Genomic DNA, 12,698 nt, shown 5'->3' with positions numbered 1-12,698 from the left:
CAGTAGACCAGGAAAAGGCTTTTGACCGAGTTGAACACAGCTTCCTTTGGAGGGTCATGGAAAGTTTTGGGTTCAGCGCTGGTTTCATAGCTAAGATCCAGGTGCTGTACAGGGACATTGAGAGTGTGCTGAAGATCAACGGCAGTCTGTGTGCTCCTTTTAGGGTGTGTGGAGGTGTCAGGCAGGGCTGTGCTCTGTCTGGGATGCTCTATGCGCTCTCCCTGGAGCCCCTCCTCTCTAAGCTACGTTCCAGTCTGCAGGGTCTGCTTTTACCGGGTTTTAGTGAAAGCATGATTTTATCGGCCTATGCAGACGATCTTATTGTTTTTATATGGAATCAAGGGGACGTAGATATTTTAGTTAATATTATTAAAGATTTTAATGTGGCATCCGCAGCAAGGGTCAACTGAGGGAAGAGCGAGGCCCTTGCTGTTGGCAGGTGGCACGGCGGTCTCCCAGTTCTTCCCCAAAATCTAACATGGAGGAGGGAGGGCCTCAAATATCTGGGCATTTATGTCAGCAAGGAACATTTTGTTCAGAAGAACTGGGAGACCGTCATGGAAAAGGTGGAGGGTAAGCTCTCCAAGTGGAGGTGGCTCCTCCCGAAAATGTCACTTCGGGGCAGAGTCTTGGTTTTAAATAACTTGGTTGCATCCCAGCTGTGGCATCGGCTCACCAGTGCGGACCCTCCTCCAGGTCTCCTGGCTCAAATTCAAAGGAAAATGATCGATTTCTTCTGGGATGGTCTGCACTGGGTGCCACAGGGGGTGCTGTTTTTAGACAGAGAGGAGGGGGGCCAGGGCCTGGTCCACTTGGCCAGCCGGACCGCCACTTTTAGACTCCAGTTCCTGCAGAGGTACCTCGCAGGACCGGCGGATCTGGTGTGGAGAGGCGTGGCCAGCTGCATCCTGAGGCGGGCCAATAAGTTGGGGTTGGATAATGCTCTGTTTTTGACTGATCCCAAATTTCTAAACCTCAAGGGGCTGCCTCCGTTTTACCAGAGTTTATTTAAATGCTGGGCCTTGTTTTCACGCAGAAGGTTCCTGAAAGCCGACTCTCTGCACTGGCTGTTGAAAGAACCCCTGATCCACGGATCCAGACTGGACATCAGCGGAGCCTCGACCCCCGGCCTGACCGGAAGGCTGATCCAGTCTGGGACCCTCACCGTGGGTCAGCTTGTGGATGCTGTGGGGCCGGACCTGAGCGACGCCCAGGCTCTGGGCTCTCTGCTGGGGATGCAGTCCATCCGGGTGTCCCAGGGGCTCCTGGAGAAGTGGAGGAGTGTGCTGACGCCCAGAGACAGGAGCCTGCTGAGGAGGTACAGCCGAGGAGAACTCTCCCCGGATGCTGACGACCCCTTCCCCGAGGTCCTGCTGAGCCTGGAGCTGGGGGACCTGTCCGGCCCCCTCCTGAAGACCACACAGCCTGAGAGACTGTCTTTACACAGAGCAGACAAAAGGATTTTTTACAGGAACTGTGTGAAGAGCATCCACAAGGGTGGACTGAGCAGCAGGCCCCCCACTGTGTGGTCACAGAGACTGGGACAGGCTGGACCTGGACCCGGCCCACAGTGGAGGATTTTATACAAGCCCCCCTTGAGAAAACGGACTGGAGACCTCCAGTGGAGGATTTTACACGGTGCCATCGCCTCCAATGCTTTTATCTCTGTCCTCAACCCTGCTGTTTTAAACACATGCCCCTTCTGCCATCACAGAGAGACTATTTATCACGTTTTTACTGAGTGTAAGAGGCTCACAGGCTTCTTCACTCTTTTAACGGCGGTTTTTAGTCTTTTTAGTGTTGCTTTTACTGAGAGAACCTTTATCATGGGAGTTGGCTACAGACAAAAAGAAAAAAACAAGTGGCAGCTCCTCAATTTTATCTCAGGAGAAGCCAAGATGGCGATTTACATCAGCAGGAGGAACAAGGTTGAGGGCAGAGAAGGACAGGACGTCAAAGAAGTGTGGCAGGTCAATGTCAAATCCAGACTCTGGCTTGAATACCGGTTTTTTAAACAAAACAATGATTTAAATGCTTTTAAGGAGGTCTGGTGTTTTAAGAACATTCTGTGCTGTATGGACAACGATGAACTTCATTTTGCACATTTTTTAATCTGAATGATTGATTTTTAGTGTCTGACACACTGTATCACTGCAATCTGTAAATAAAGTGTGCTTTAAAAAAATAAAAAATCTCTCTCTCTCTCTCTCTCTCTCTCTCTCTTTCTCTCTCTCTCTCTCTCTCTCTCTCTCTCTCGCTGCTCTGACATGGCAGTGAAGAGCAGAGGGAGGAGGGAGCGGCTCAGAGCGCGTTAACGAGCGTCTGAGCACTGAAGTGAGCTGAGGTCCTACAGAGAGGCTGCGCTGACTCTGCCGGAGCAGATTAAAAAAATATATCAACCTCAATGTGCTGGTATCAATCGATACCAATACTAACTTTGGTATCAATATTTGGATCAATCCACCCACCACTACCACAAGGCAATGGTGCTATTTTACCCATAGCTGGGGGGGTTGCAACATGCAGACAGGGGGATACAGGAGTCGAACCAACAACCTCCCAATTGCAAGACGACTGCGCTCCCCACTAAACCGCAGCCGTCCCGACAGCTGGTAATACAAACGTTATACATGGTGTAGCTAGCGAGCTACACACATTAGCTAGCTATTTGGTTAATGCTAGCTACATCGAGTTTATTATGAACATCATACATGGAGGACACGCAGACATAAACAGAATGAAATGAATTCATAAACTCTTCAGACCGAGATTTTTATTGACAGAATTGGTTTAAGGATGTATATTGTACTTGATTGCTGTTGATATTATGGTGGTATGATTCTGATCAGCATTATTGTGATATTGTACTGTTGTATCTGTTATCATCACATGTTCACCCTCATCATCAACCGTGGGCTAACTGAACCGTTGCACCCCTAGTAAAGGCGTACAATACGAGGGAAGTTCTAAGATGGTTAAAAGTTGTTTGTGTGGTCGGCTGCACCAACAATAAAAGGAAAAATCCTACTCTATCATTTAATAAGATACCTAGTGAGTGTGCGCAACCAGAAAGGCGCCGACTGTGGCTGCAAGCTGCAAACCCTGTCCTCCTCTTCCTCCTCTTCCTCCTGCACTGTCTCCTCCTCTGACCTGGGCTGTATAGACACGGTGACCGAGCGTTCTCTTTTTCCCGGACATGTCCACTTTTAACGTCCTGTCCGGGGCGTCCGGGCGGGTTTTAGAAATTCAGGAAAATGTCCGGTGTTCACTGGTTTTTATAACACGTGAATGTAAACTGACCGGCGCTTTGCACACAATACTATGATACTAGCTTACTTTGTTGCACGAGGTAATTATACACACAGACGGAGCGAAGCAGACGGGGCTGTTCAGACAGTGCCGCTTCACAGATGAATTGCTAAAAAAATCGCCACATACCGTCAGCTACTCGCCAGCAGGGAGTCTGAAGGGGCACACTTTTACACCCAAAATGTCCAATTTTGTCCTATATCGGGCCAAACTATTCCCAAAAAGCTCGTCGTAGTATGTGTAGGCCATCTATAGCCGGCAAGACCTTCCACACACTGAACAAATGTAAAATTACACGACAATAACACCTAAAACCGCAACGCACAAGGCACAGTGAACTGCGTGAGGCTGTAGTTTTCCCCCTTGAGCTAAATGGCGGACGGTTGCTATGGGCGGTCACATGACCAATGACGCGACTCCGTCTGCAAGTATAACGTTATTTATCTGTTTTTGTGACCAACACTTAACACACTTTAACAAATAAATTGGATTCTAATCAAATATTGTTGTAAATATAAGTAAAACATTCTGTTTGATGGTTTACAAAAGTTCAGTGATTTAAAGCAGAACTTTGCCACTTTTTTACCTCAATAAATGTGTTTCAGAATCCCTGTGGGGGTAAACAAAGCCTTGTCACGGTGATTCGCCTGTCCCTTCACTCCCCTCGGGGTCTGTGTCCTGAAAACAGCGCTTGCAATTTCAGAGGAGCGACCCGACAACATCTCGCGAGAACAAACCTGCTTTACGGCGCTCATACGGGATTACAAGTATAAAAGCTGTTGGAGTGCGAGATCTGTCATTGTGTTGCGATCTTTGCATGATGTGTTGATTGGTTCTAATTTCCGTTTGGTAACTGAAAAATACAGAGGAGTGGCACCTCCTCTCGTAGACGTGAGCGCCAGTAAGTTCGCTGCATTGAGCGAAAGCAGCATATTGTGTTTGTTTTCCAATAAGTTTGAGTGTGCAGAGGGGCGTGCAGAGGACATTTACGACAGTGAGCTTTCACAGGAGACCAGTAGGTGGAGCGCTAAACCAAATCTTCCAAAGTGCTGCTTTAAACAAAAAAATCACAGATTTTGGGTTTACAGTACTTTTCTGGATATTGGGATATTTCATGGTTTTTATGTATAAGTCATGGTCATTTTTTAGTGTTGGATGAGAACTAACAACTGTAATTCATTGAAGGTCACCAAAAAATGTTGCTTTGGGCCGACATTGGCCTAAAAATCTCTCTCTCTTTTCTGACTTTTTTTTTTTCAATCTCTCATCCTGTAGAAACTGTTCAATCCTGTCTTTGATGTCCAGCAGGATGTAACTCGTCCTTCTTTCTCTCTGTTCTCCACACAGATTCTAACTTCACCAACAACAATGAGCTGAGGATCGTGATGGTGGGGAAGACTGGAAATGGGAAGAGCGCCACAGGAAACACTATTCTTGGCTGCCAGTGCTTTGAGTCCGAGTTCAGTGCCAAGTCCATGACGGTGGACTGCTCCAAAGGCAAAGCCACAGTGTTTGGTCAGCAGGTGGCGGTCATTGACACTCCAGGCCTGTTTGACACCAGGTTCGGCGAGAACAAAACCACCAAGGACATTTGCCAGTGCATCTCTTATGCTTCTCCTGGACCACACATCTTCCTGGTGGTCATCAGGCTGGGCAGATTCACCGAGGAGGAGCAGCAGACGGTGCAAAGGATCCAAGAAATCTTTGGCCAGGCTGCAGACAAATACAGCATGGTTCTCTTTACAGGAGGGGACCTTCTAAAAGGTTCCACTATCGACGGCTTCCTGGCTGAAAGCCCAGAGCTGCAGGAACTGGTGGCCAGATGTAACAACCAGTACCACGTCTTCAACAATGAAAACGAAGATCCCTCTCAGGTCCAGGAGCTGCTGCAGAAGATCAGAAACGTGGTGCAGAAGAACGGAGGAAGCCACTACACCAACCAGATGTTCCAGGAGGCTGAGAGGGTCATCCAGGAGGAGAAGAGACGCATCCTGAGGGAGGAAGAGGAGAAAAAACAAAAAGAAAAAGAAGAGATGGAGAGGAAGCTGCAGGAGAAACATGATAAAGAGCTGCAGAGAATCAATGGAGAACTGCAGGCTGAGAGAGAGCAGGAGAGGAAGGAGAGAGAGGAGGAGAGGAAGGAGAGAGAGCAGGAGATAAAGATAGAGAGGGAGGAGAGAGAGCAGGAGATGAAGAAAGAGAGGGAGGAGATGAAGAAAGAGATGGAGGAGAGAGAGCAGGAGTTGAAGAAAGAATGGAAGGAGAGAGAGCAAGAGATAAAGATAGAGAGGGAGGAGAGAGATCAGGTGATGAAGGAGATGGAGAAAGAGAGGGAGAAGAGAGAGCAGGAGGTGAAGAAAGAAAGGAAGGAGAGAGAGCAAGAGATAAAGATAGAGAGGGAGGAGCGAGAGAAGGAGATGAAGAAAGAGAGGGAGGAGAGAGATCAGGTGATGAAAGAGATGGAGAAAGAGAGGGAGAAGAGAGAGCAGGAGTTGAAGAAAGAGAGGGAGGAGAGAGATCAGGTGATGAAGGAGATGGAGAAAGAGAGGGAGAACAGAGAGCAGGAGAGGAGGAGGGAGAGGGAGGAGAGAGAGCAGGAGAGGGAGGAGAGAGAGCAGGAGAGGAGGAGGGAGAGGGAGGAGAGAGAGCAGGAGAGGAGGAGGGAGAGGGAAGAGAGAGAGCAGGAGAGGAGGAGGGAGAGGGAGGAGAGAGAGCAGGAGAGGGAGGAGAGAGAGCAGGAGAGGAGGAGGGAGAGGGATGAGAGAGAGCAGGAGAGGAGGAGGATGGAGGAGAGAGAGCAGGAGAGGGAGGAGAGAGAGCAGGAGAAGGAGGAGAGAGAGCAGGAGAGGAAGAGGGAGAGGGAGGAGAGAGAGCAGGAGAGGGAGGAGAGAGAGCAGGAGAGGAGGAGGGAGAGGGAGGAGAGAGAGCAGGAGAGGAGGAGGATGGAGGAGAGAGAGCAGGAGAGGGAGGAGAGGAGGAGGGAGGAGAGAGAGCAGGAGAGGGAGGAGAGAGAGCAGGAGAGGAGGAGGGAGAGGGAGGAGAGAGAGCAGGAGAGGAGGAGGATGGAGGAGAGAGAGCAGGAGAGGGAGGAGAGAGAGCAGGAGAGGAGGAGGATGGAGGAGAGAGAGCAGGAGAGGGAGGAGAGGAGGAGGGAGGAGAGAGAGCAGGAGAGGGAGGAGAGAGAGCAGGGGAGGAGGAGGGAGAGGGAGGAGAAAGAGGAGGAGAGGGAGGAGAGAGAGCAGGAGAGGAGGAGGATGGAGGAGAGAGAGCAGGAGAGGGAGGAGAGAGAGCAGGAGAGGAGGAGGGAGAGGGAGGAGAGGGAGGAGAGAGAGCAGGAGAGGAGGTGGGAGAGGGAGGAGAGAGTGCAGGAGAGGAGGAGGATGGAGGAGAGAGAGCAGGAGAGGGAGGAGAGAGAGCAGGAGAGGAGGAGGATGGAGGAGAGAGAGCAGGAGAGGGAGGAGAGGAGGAGGGAGAGGGAGGAGAGAGAGCAGGAGATGAGGAGGATGGAGGAGATGATAGAGTTGAAGTTGAGGTTAAAACAACAGTCTTGTACAACTATGTGAGAATAAAGCTTTTTGGAGAGATCTGGATTAGATTGGGGGGTCTCAGCTGTTTGGCGGAGGTCTACTCTCTCTGAGTGCTTTCCTAGTTCAGGATTGCAAAGAATATAGACATAAATCAGCTGATTGATAGTAAGGATGATGCTCTGCTCCAACCTTCTTTGGAAGAGGATGTTCATTTTCATTTTTTTCAATTGAAAATGGACAAAAGCAAAAACAATGACTTGTTTTTTTCACACTAAAGTTTATAAGTCAAAACAATCCAACCTCACACTGTTTCAGGAAATTTGAAGTCACATTATTACAGATCAATCCCTCTTCTTCTTAAATTTAAAGTTAATCCATACCAATAATGAAGACAAATTAAGTTTGAATGTAAACAATAATCTAACTCACTTACCCAGTCAGAAATATCAAAGTAAATTCACTCGACTTTCTTGTCACATTTGAAATTAAATGTGTTCCATCAACATCAATCAAACCCTGATATTCATGTTACGACTACAACTCTTCTGTGTAATCTACCCTTTGATTTTTGAAATGAGGCAGTTTCTGGAAAAGAACAGATTTTTTTTCTTACATTTTATGCCTCAAATACAAATATTTGAACCCAAACATCAATAAAGCCAACACCTTCAGGTATTTTGTTGTTTTCTAATTTTTTTTTTTTAATTTGTTACCGGATGGGCTGCATGGAGGCGCAGTGATTCGCGCTCTTGTCTCATACAAAGAAGGTCTTGGATTCAAATATCGGACAGGACCTGGGGCCTTTCTGTGTGGAGGTATGCATGTTCTCCCTGTGTGTGCATGGCGTCTTTCTGGCTTCCTCCCAAGGCCCAACAACATGCATGTCAGGTTAAGGTCAAGGGAGAAGGACAAGGGTGGCCAAACTTTCTGGCTTGTGGGTGGATGGATGGAGGGTTTTGTTAGCCAGCCTCATATATATATATATATATATATATATATATATATATATATATATATATATATATATATATATATATTAGGGCTGTCAAAAATAACCCGTTAATTAATTTATGTAATTAACCTAATTAAAAAGTTTTACGCAGTTTATCGCATGTGCATCATGACAAGCCTCACCTCTACCAGCGGGTGGCGGTAGTGCACCCGCATGGAATGCAAGCTGCCAGCAACCGAAGAAGAAGAAGAAGAAGAAGAAGAAGAAGAAGAAGAAGAAGAAGAATAAGGCTGTGCCTACTACATCCTTCCATACTCATACTATCCATCCTGCATCCTGCTTACTCAGTCCATCAGACAGTATGCAAAGCGTTCACACTACAGCATACTACATAATGCATTGCACTCCTCCCCGAGCCGAAATCGACCTGCTAAAGCTGATTTCACTTTAGCTCTAAACTCTTCAAATGTTCATGGAGATTTTTTTACAAATTAGGTGACAAAGTGGTTGTTTAGAGCCCGAGTGTGTCGTTTATTTGTTCAAATACCAGCCGGTTATGATTTTGTTTGGACGAATTCGGTGATATGTGAGCCAGCCGCGGTGAGCGGCTCCAGCACGGAGGTGTCAGAGAAGCAGAGAAACAGGAGAGAAGCAGAGCACACACAAACCCCGACCCGCCACGGGGGGCCCCCGCCCGGCACGGCGCTCAGCGCCGTGGCCGCGGCAGTCAGTCCCCTGACCCGGCGGCCCAGCCTCCAGGCCCGGTCGGGCTTTGGTGGCGGGCGACCATGGATCACGCCGCCGGCCGCCCCCGCCACTCCGACCGGCTCCCCGCGGTCTCACCCAGCAGTCCTACGGAGCGGGCCCGCCCCGGGCGTCGCACCGAGTCGGTTCCGGAGGTCAGGTGGCGGACCCCCGGGCCCCCCGGTGCAAGCACAGAGTTTCTCACAGCCTCCGGGGCTCGACCCAGATTGCGGGGCCAGCCCCCCCACCACACCTGCCGGCCGCCAGGTGGCGCAAGCTCTGTCTGGTGCAACCGCTGTCCGTCGTGTTGCATCTTGGGCAATTTCAGTATGAGTAGTGAACACACGATGTCTACTCAACATTTCTGGCGAATGCAGTATGCATCCGGGAACTTCTCGCATACTCAAAATCGCATACTGCCAGTGTAAACACACTGCATACTCAATAAGTTACGATGAGTAGTAGGTAAGTATGCGGTTTCGAACACAGCCGAAGCCTCACCTCTGCCTCAGCTCGTCCATGCTTCACATGTACGCGTTTCCGCATCCGCTTTGGAGTGTCCGCGCACCACCGATGCGCACGCGCTTTCTCCCATACTACAATCTGGCTGCTGCGTGGACGTCCGCGGATCGGTACGCGCGGATCCTCGCGGACAGGAATTCATGACAATTTTTACGTCACGCGGACCAACGCGCAGCGCACACCCACGCGGACATGTGAAGCTGGACGGGCAGCAGACAGGAGGCAGAGGAGGCCTGGAGTCAATTCATTTATTAACAGAAGAAAAAAGCAATATGGAGGGAGATAAGCCGGCTGGCCCCATGGATTCTACTTGTTTGGTTAGAAAAATGTTGAAGCAGTTTTCTGTTTTCCACACAAAAAGGAACACTGGCTTAGAATGCCCTGTTTAATTGTACAAGAATAAAGTGTGGTATCTCTTATGGCCCTTTTCTATTAGCTTCACCTGGGGTGTCCTCCGCACGGTTCAGCCCCGGAACCGTAGATTTTCCACTCCGTTCTCGTCCCTCAACTGCCGATTTTTTTGGCGTCACCTCGGCCCCGCTCTGAAGTGGTTCCATCGAGGCCAAGAGTGGCCGAGAAGGTGACGTGTTTACACAGACGATCGCTGATTGGCCAGTGTGTGACGTCACTTTTTGACAGCAACCCAGCGACTTGGAAGTGAGCGCCATTTTTTAAACCTCGCTACAGTGATCGGGTGTGTTTAACAATGGCTGCAGCATTTACTCCGTGGACGAACGACGTAGTTCGAACCTTTTTGAGAATCCTGGGTGATGAGAAAATCCAACGGGAGCTGGACGGAGCCACGAGAAACACTAAAATATATGGGGAGATATCACAGGCGATGGTGTCGCACGGCTACACCCGCACGGTAAAGCAATGCCGGGAAAAGTTGAAAAAAATGAAATGTGACTACCATGCAGTGAAGGACCACAACAGCAGAAGTGGGTCGAACCGCAGGAAATGGCGGTGGTTCGACGAAATGGACGCTATTTATGGCTATTTATTTAACACGAGGGAGGTCGGCACGGATTCCTTCATGTACCCGATGGAGGCTTCAGTGGAAAATGGTGAGTCTCAAAACTCCTAGGTTTGTGGTAAAACGACACAAGAATTGGCGAAGTTTTAAATAACGTTGCTACAGACGGACAATTCAGTTCTGAGAGGAGGTCTCTGCAGCGTAGCGGTGGCATGGCAGGTTTAATTTCTGGGTTTAGCGTGGCTCTTTACTGTTCTGCCTGTTGTTTTATCCTAATTTTGTGCATTGATCACCGTGTTTCTGTCGTGAGTTGTGCATGCAGCAGCCATGGTCGCTCAGCTGTGAGGCGTTAAAGTCCCAGAGTCACACCCCGGCTCTTTTAACAGATCCGCGGTCTGGTCAAACATTTTTAAACCCTCACAGTTGGCGCTTGTATATGTTTGTTTCAAAGGAAAAGCCAATACTCGCAATATTGAAGTTGTCCTACATTGTTAGCCACACAGACATGATTATTATGCTGTACTTCACACATTTCACACACACCCTTGTCGTTAAAGACAAGGTTTGTTTATCAAGATGGTGATTACAGACAGCAGCCACAGTGAGTCCAGGCTGCTGTTGTCAGGCATTTCATTATCCAGCTTATTATTACTGTTGTTGATAAGTTAAGTCATTGCTTATTAATTTCTTCTGTTACTCCACTGAGTGAAGCAGTTATTGGCAGCATTCTGTGAGAAACAAGACATCATTGTTGTAACGTTCAATGTTTGGATTGGAATGAAAACATTATATTCAACTCAATGACTCAAGTGCCCCCAAAAACCATTTGGCCCACTGCCAAGTGTAGCTGACGACCCCTGCTGTTTAGAACAGAAGTTCGGAGGTAGACACAGGGGGGTGGTTCAGCTGATGGAAGGTTAGAAAATACACACAGCTTTTTACGTAAAATTAACAGATCCAGTAATGGCAAACAGTTGCGAAGGCACAACATGAATTGCATTGTGTGCAGCATGGAGTGCGCGGTTTGTAAAGTGTGTATTTATGCACGAGCATGAATCCTGTCCTAACATTTTTTTGTTTGTCTGTCCCTTCTAGAACCCAGTGTTGCACCTGATGTTTCACTGACCGAAGAGGACCCGGATGGTGACACGGACCTATCTGGTGTAACAGCGGCGCCATCAGAGGCCGACTCGGAGCCACGGACATCGAGTCGCAACGGGCATCAGACCAGCAGTAAGTACATTCGGCCACGTCATTCACGTCTGTGTGCTCATCATCAATCTACCAATCAACCAGTCCCACTTCATATATAAGTTGCATTCCAGGTTTAAATACAACACAAAGTGCATAACCAAAAATGAGAAACATAAAGAGCATATTACACATGGACAGAGAGATAGATTTACTTTCTCACTCCCAAAAACTGAGGAATTCTCCCATTGCAGCAGCATGCAACAAACAGGAGTAGATAGTTATGATCTTCATATACAAATCCTTATAACATCTGTAAATGTACAGATAATCTCATATACACGTCCTTCATGCATACATATACATGTGTACGCGCAATAATAATGAAGTCACAGGAAAACCCACCGACAACCAAACCTGTATACACACACTGTTGCACACGTGCTCACAGCACTGCATTTGTTTCCCGCCGCTGTGAGAAATGGCCACCAGCTTCACATTCTTTCCCCCCTAATGTGTTTCTGTGTCCTGTTGTCCTTCTTCCACTTGTGTCTAGGCAGGAGGAACCGGGTGTCCCACGACACACGGCGGTGCTGGACCTGCTGAGCTCGATGGAGGAAACCGCGGTGGCTCAGAGGGAGCGCCACGTAGAGTCCATGCTTGGGGAGTACAGGGCAGCACGGGACCAGGAGGCAGCCCTGCGCCGTGAGGAGTTGGAGTTGCAGCGACGGCAGATGGAGCTGCGGACACGGCAGCTGGACAATGAGGCCGCTTTCAACCAGGCGTTCCTGGGAGTGCTGGGCCAGCTGGTCCACAGCATGCAGGATCGTCATATCTGACGTGTTACACCTTCAATAGGTGTTGCAAGCACGGGGTGGGTTTTTTGTTTGTTTGTTTTCTGGAGGGTTTGTTGGGGTGGGTTTTAATGTCTTTTTTTTCCTTTTTTCAATGCACATACTTTTTTTATGTAGTCATTAGGGCTGTCACGATATCAAATTTTCTCTTCACGATAATCATGACCAAAAAATATCATGATAACGATATTATCACGATATCAGCAAAAAATTAACTAATAATGGTACATTCAGATTCATCTTTAATTTTATTTTTGTTTGTTTTCTCTGTTTTCCCAGATGAATTACATTCAGAATACCTGTCAAATAAGGTGTTGAAACAATATGAGAACAGTAACTGTACAACTGCATACAAAAAGTGTAGTTACACTCAACTAATTAAAATCTGATAAACTGATTAACAGAGGATCCACACGCAGAGGCTTCATTTACGTAGGGTTGGTGGGTTATGAAAACCCACGCGGACCCTCTTGGGTTGAAATCCTGTCCCACCACCACACTGCCGAGAATTTTTGTTTGTTTGTTTGTTTGTTTGTTTAAATCCGAGGCGGAATGAGCGCAGCAGCTGCTTCTCTCCAGCCAGAGGCGCCGCTACTGGCTCGGGCCCCGAGCTGAAGGGGGTC

The 12,698-nt window shown here is 48.3% G+C and overlaps 2 protein-coding genes across 2 annotated transcripts in view; both read left to right on the top strand.

Annotated features, from left to right (window-relative positions):
• The window catches only part of LOC115390443 (GTPase IMAP family member 4-like), a gene marked incomplete at its 3' end in the record, with an annotated part of 29,093 nt that extends 23,586 nt beyond the window's left edge, over window positions 1-5,507 (top strand). The window contains exon 2 of the mRNA XM_030094317.1: window positions 4,657-5,507. Within this exon, the coding sequence (XP_029950177.1) occupies window positions 4,657-5,507 (851 nt within the window). The remainder of the gene's footprint in view (window positions 1-4,656) is intronic.
• A 24-nt stretch (window positions 5,508-5,531) lies between these two features.
• On the top strand, window positions 5,532-6,794 carry LOC115391090 (trichohyalin-like; the record flags this gene model as incomplete). Its single annotated transcript, XM_030095193.1, has 2 exons — window positions 5,532-6,008; window positions 6,177-6,794. Coding segments are annotated over exons 1-2 (1,095 nt in total), but the record flags the coding sequence as incomplete, so codon positions are not given.
• Between the last annotated feature and the right edge of the window lie 5,904 nt (window positions 6,795-12,698).

The sequence above is a fragment of the Salarias fasciatus genome, chromosome 6, assembly GCF_902148845.1.
Source record: "Salarias fasciatus chromosome 6, fSalaFa1.1, whole genome shotgun sequence".
Classification (NCBI taxonomy): Eukaryota; Metazoa; Chordata; class Actinopteri; order Blenniiformes; family Blenniidae; genus Salarias; species Salarias fasciatus.
This window is presented reverse-complemented; position numbering and strand designations above follow the sequence as displayed.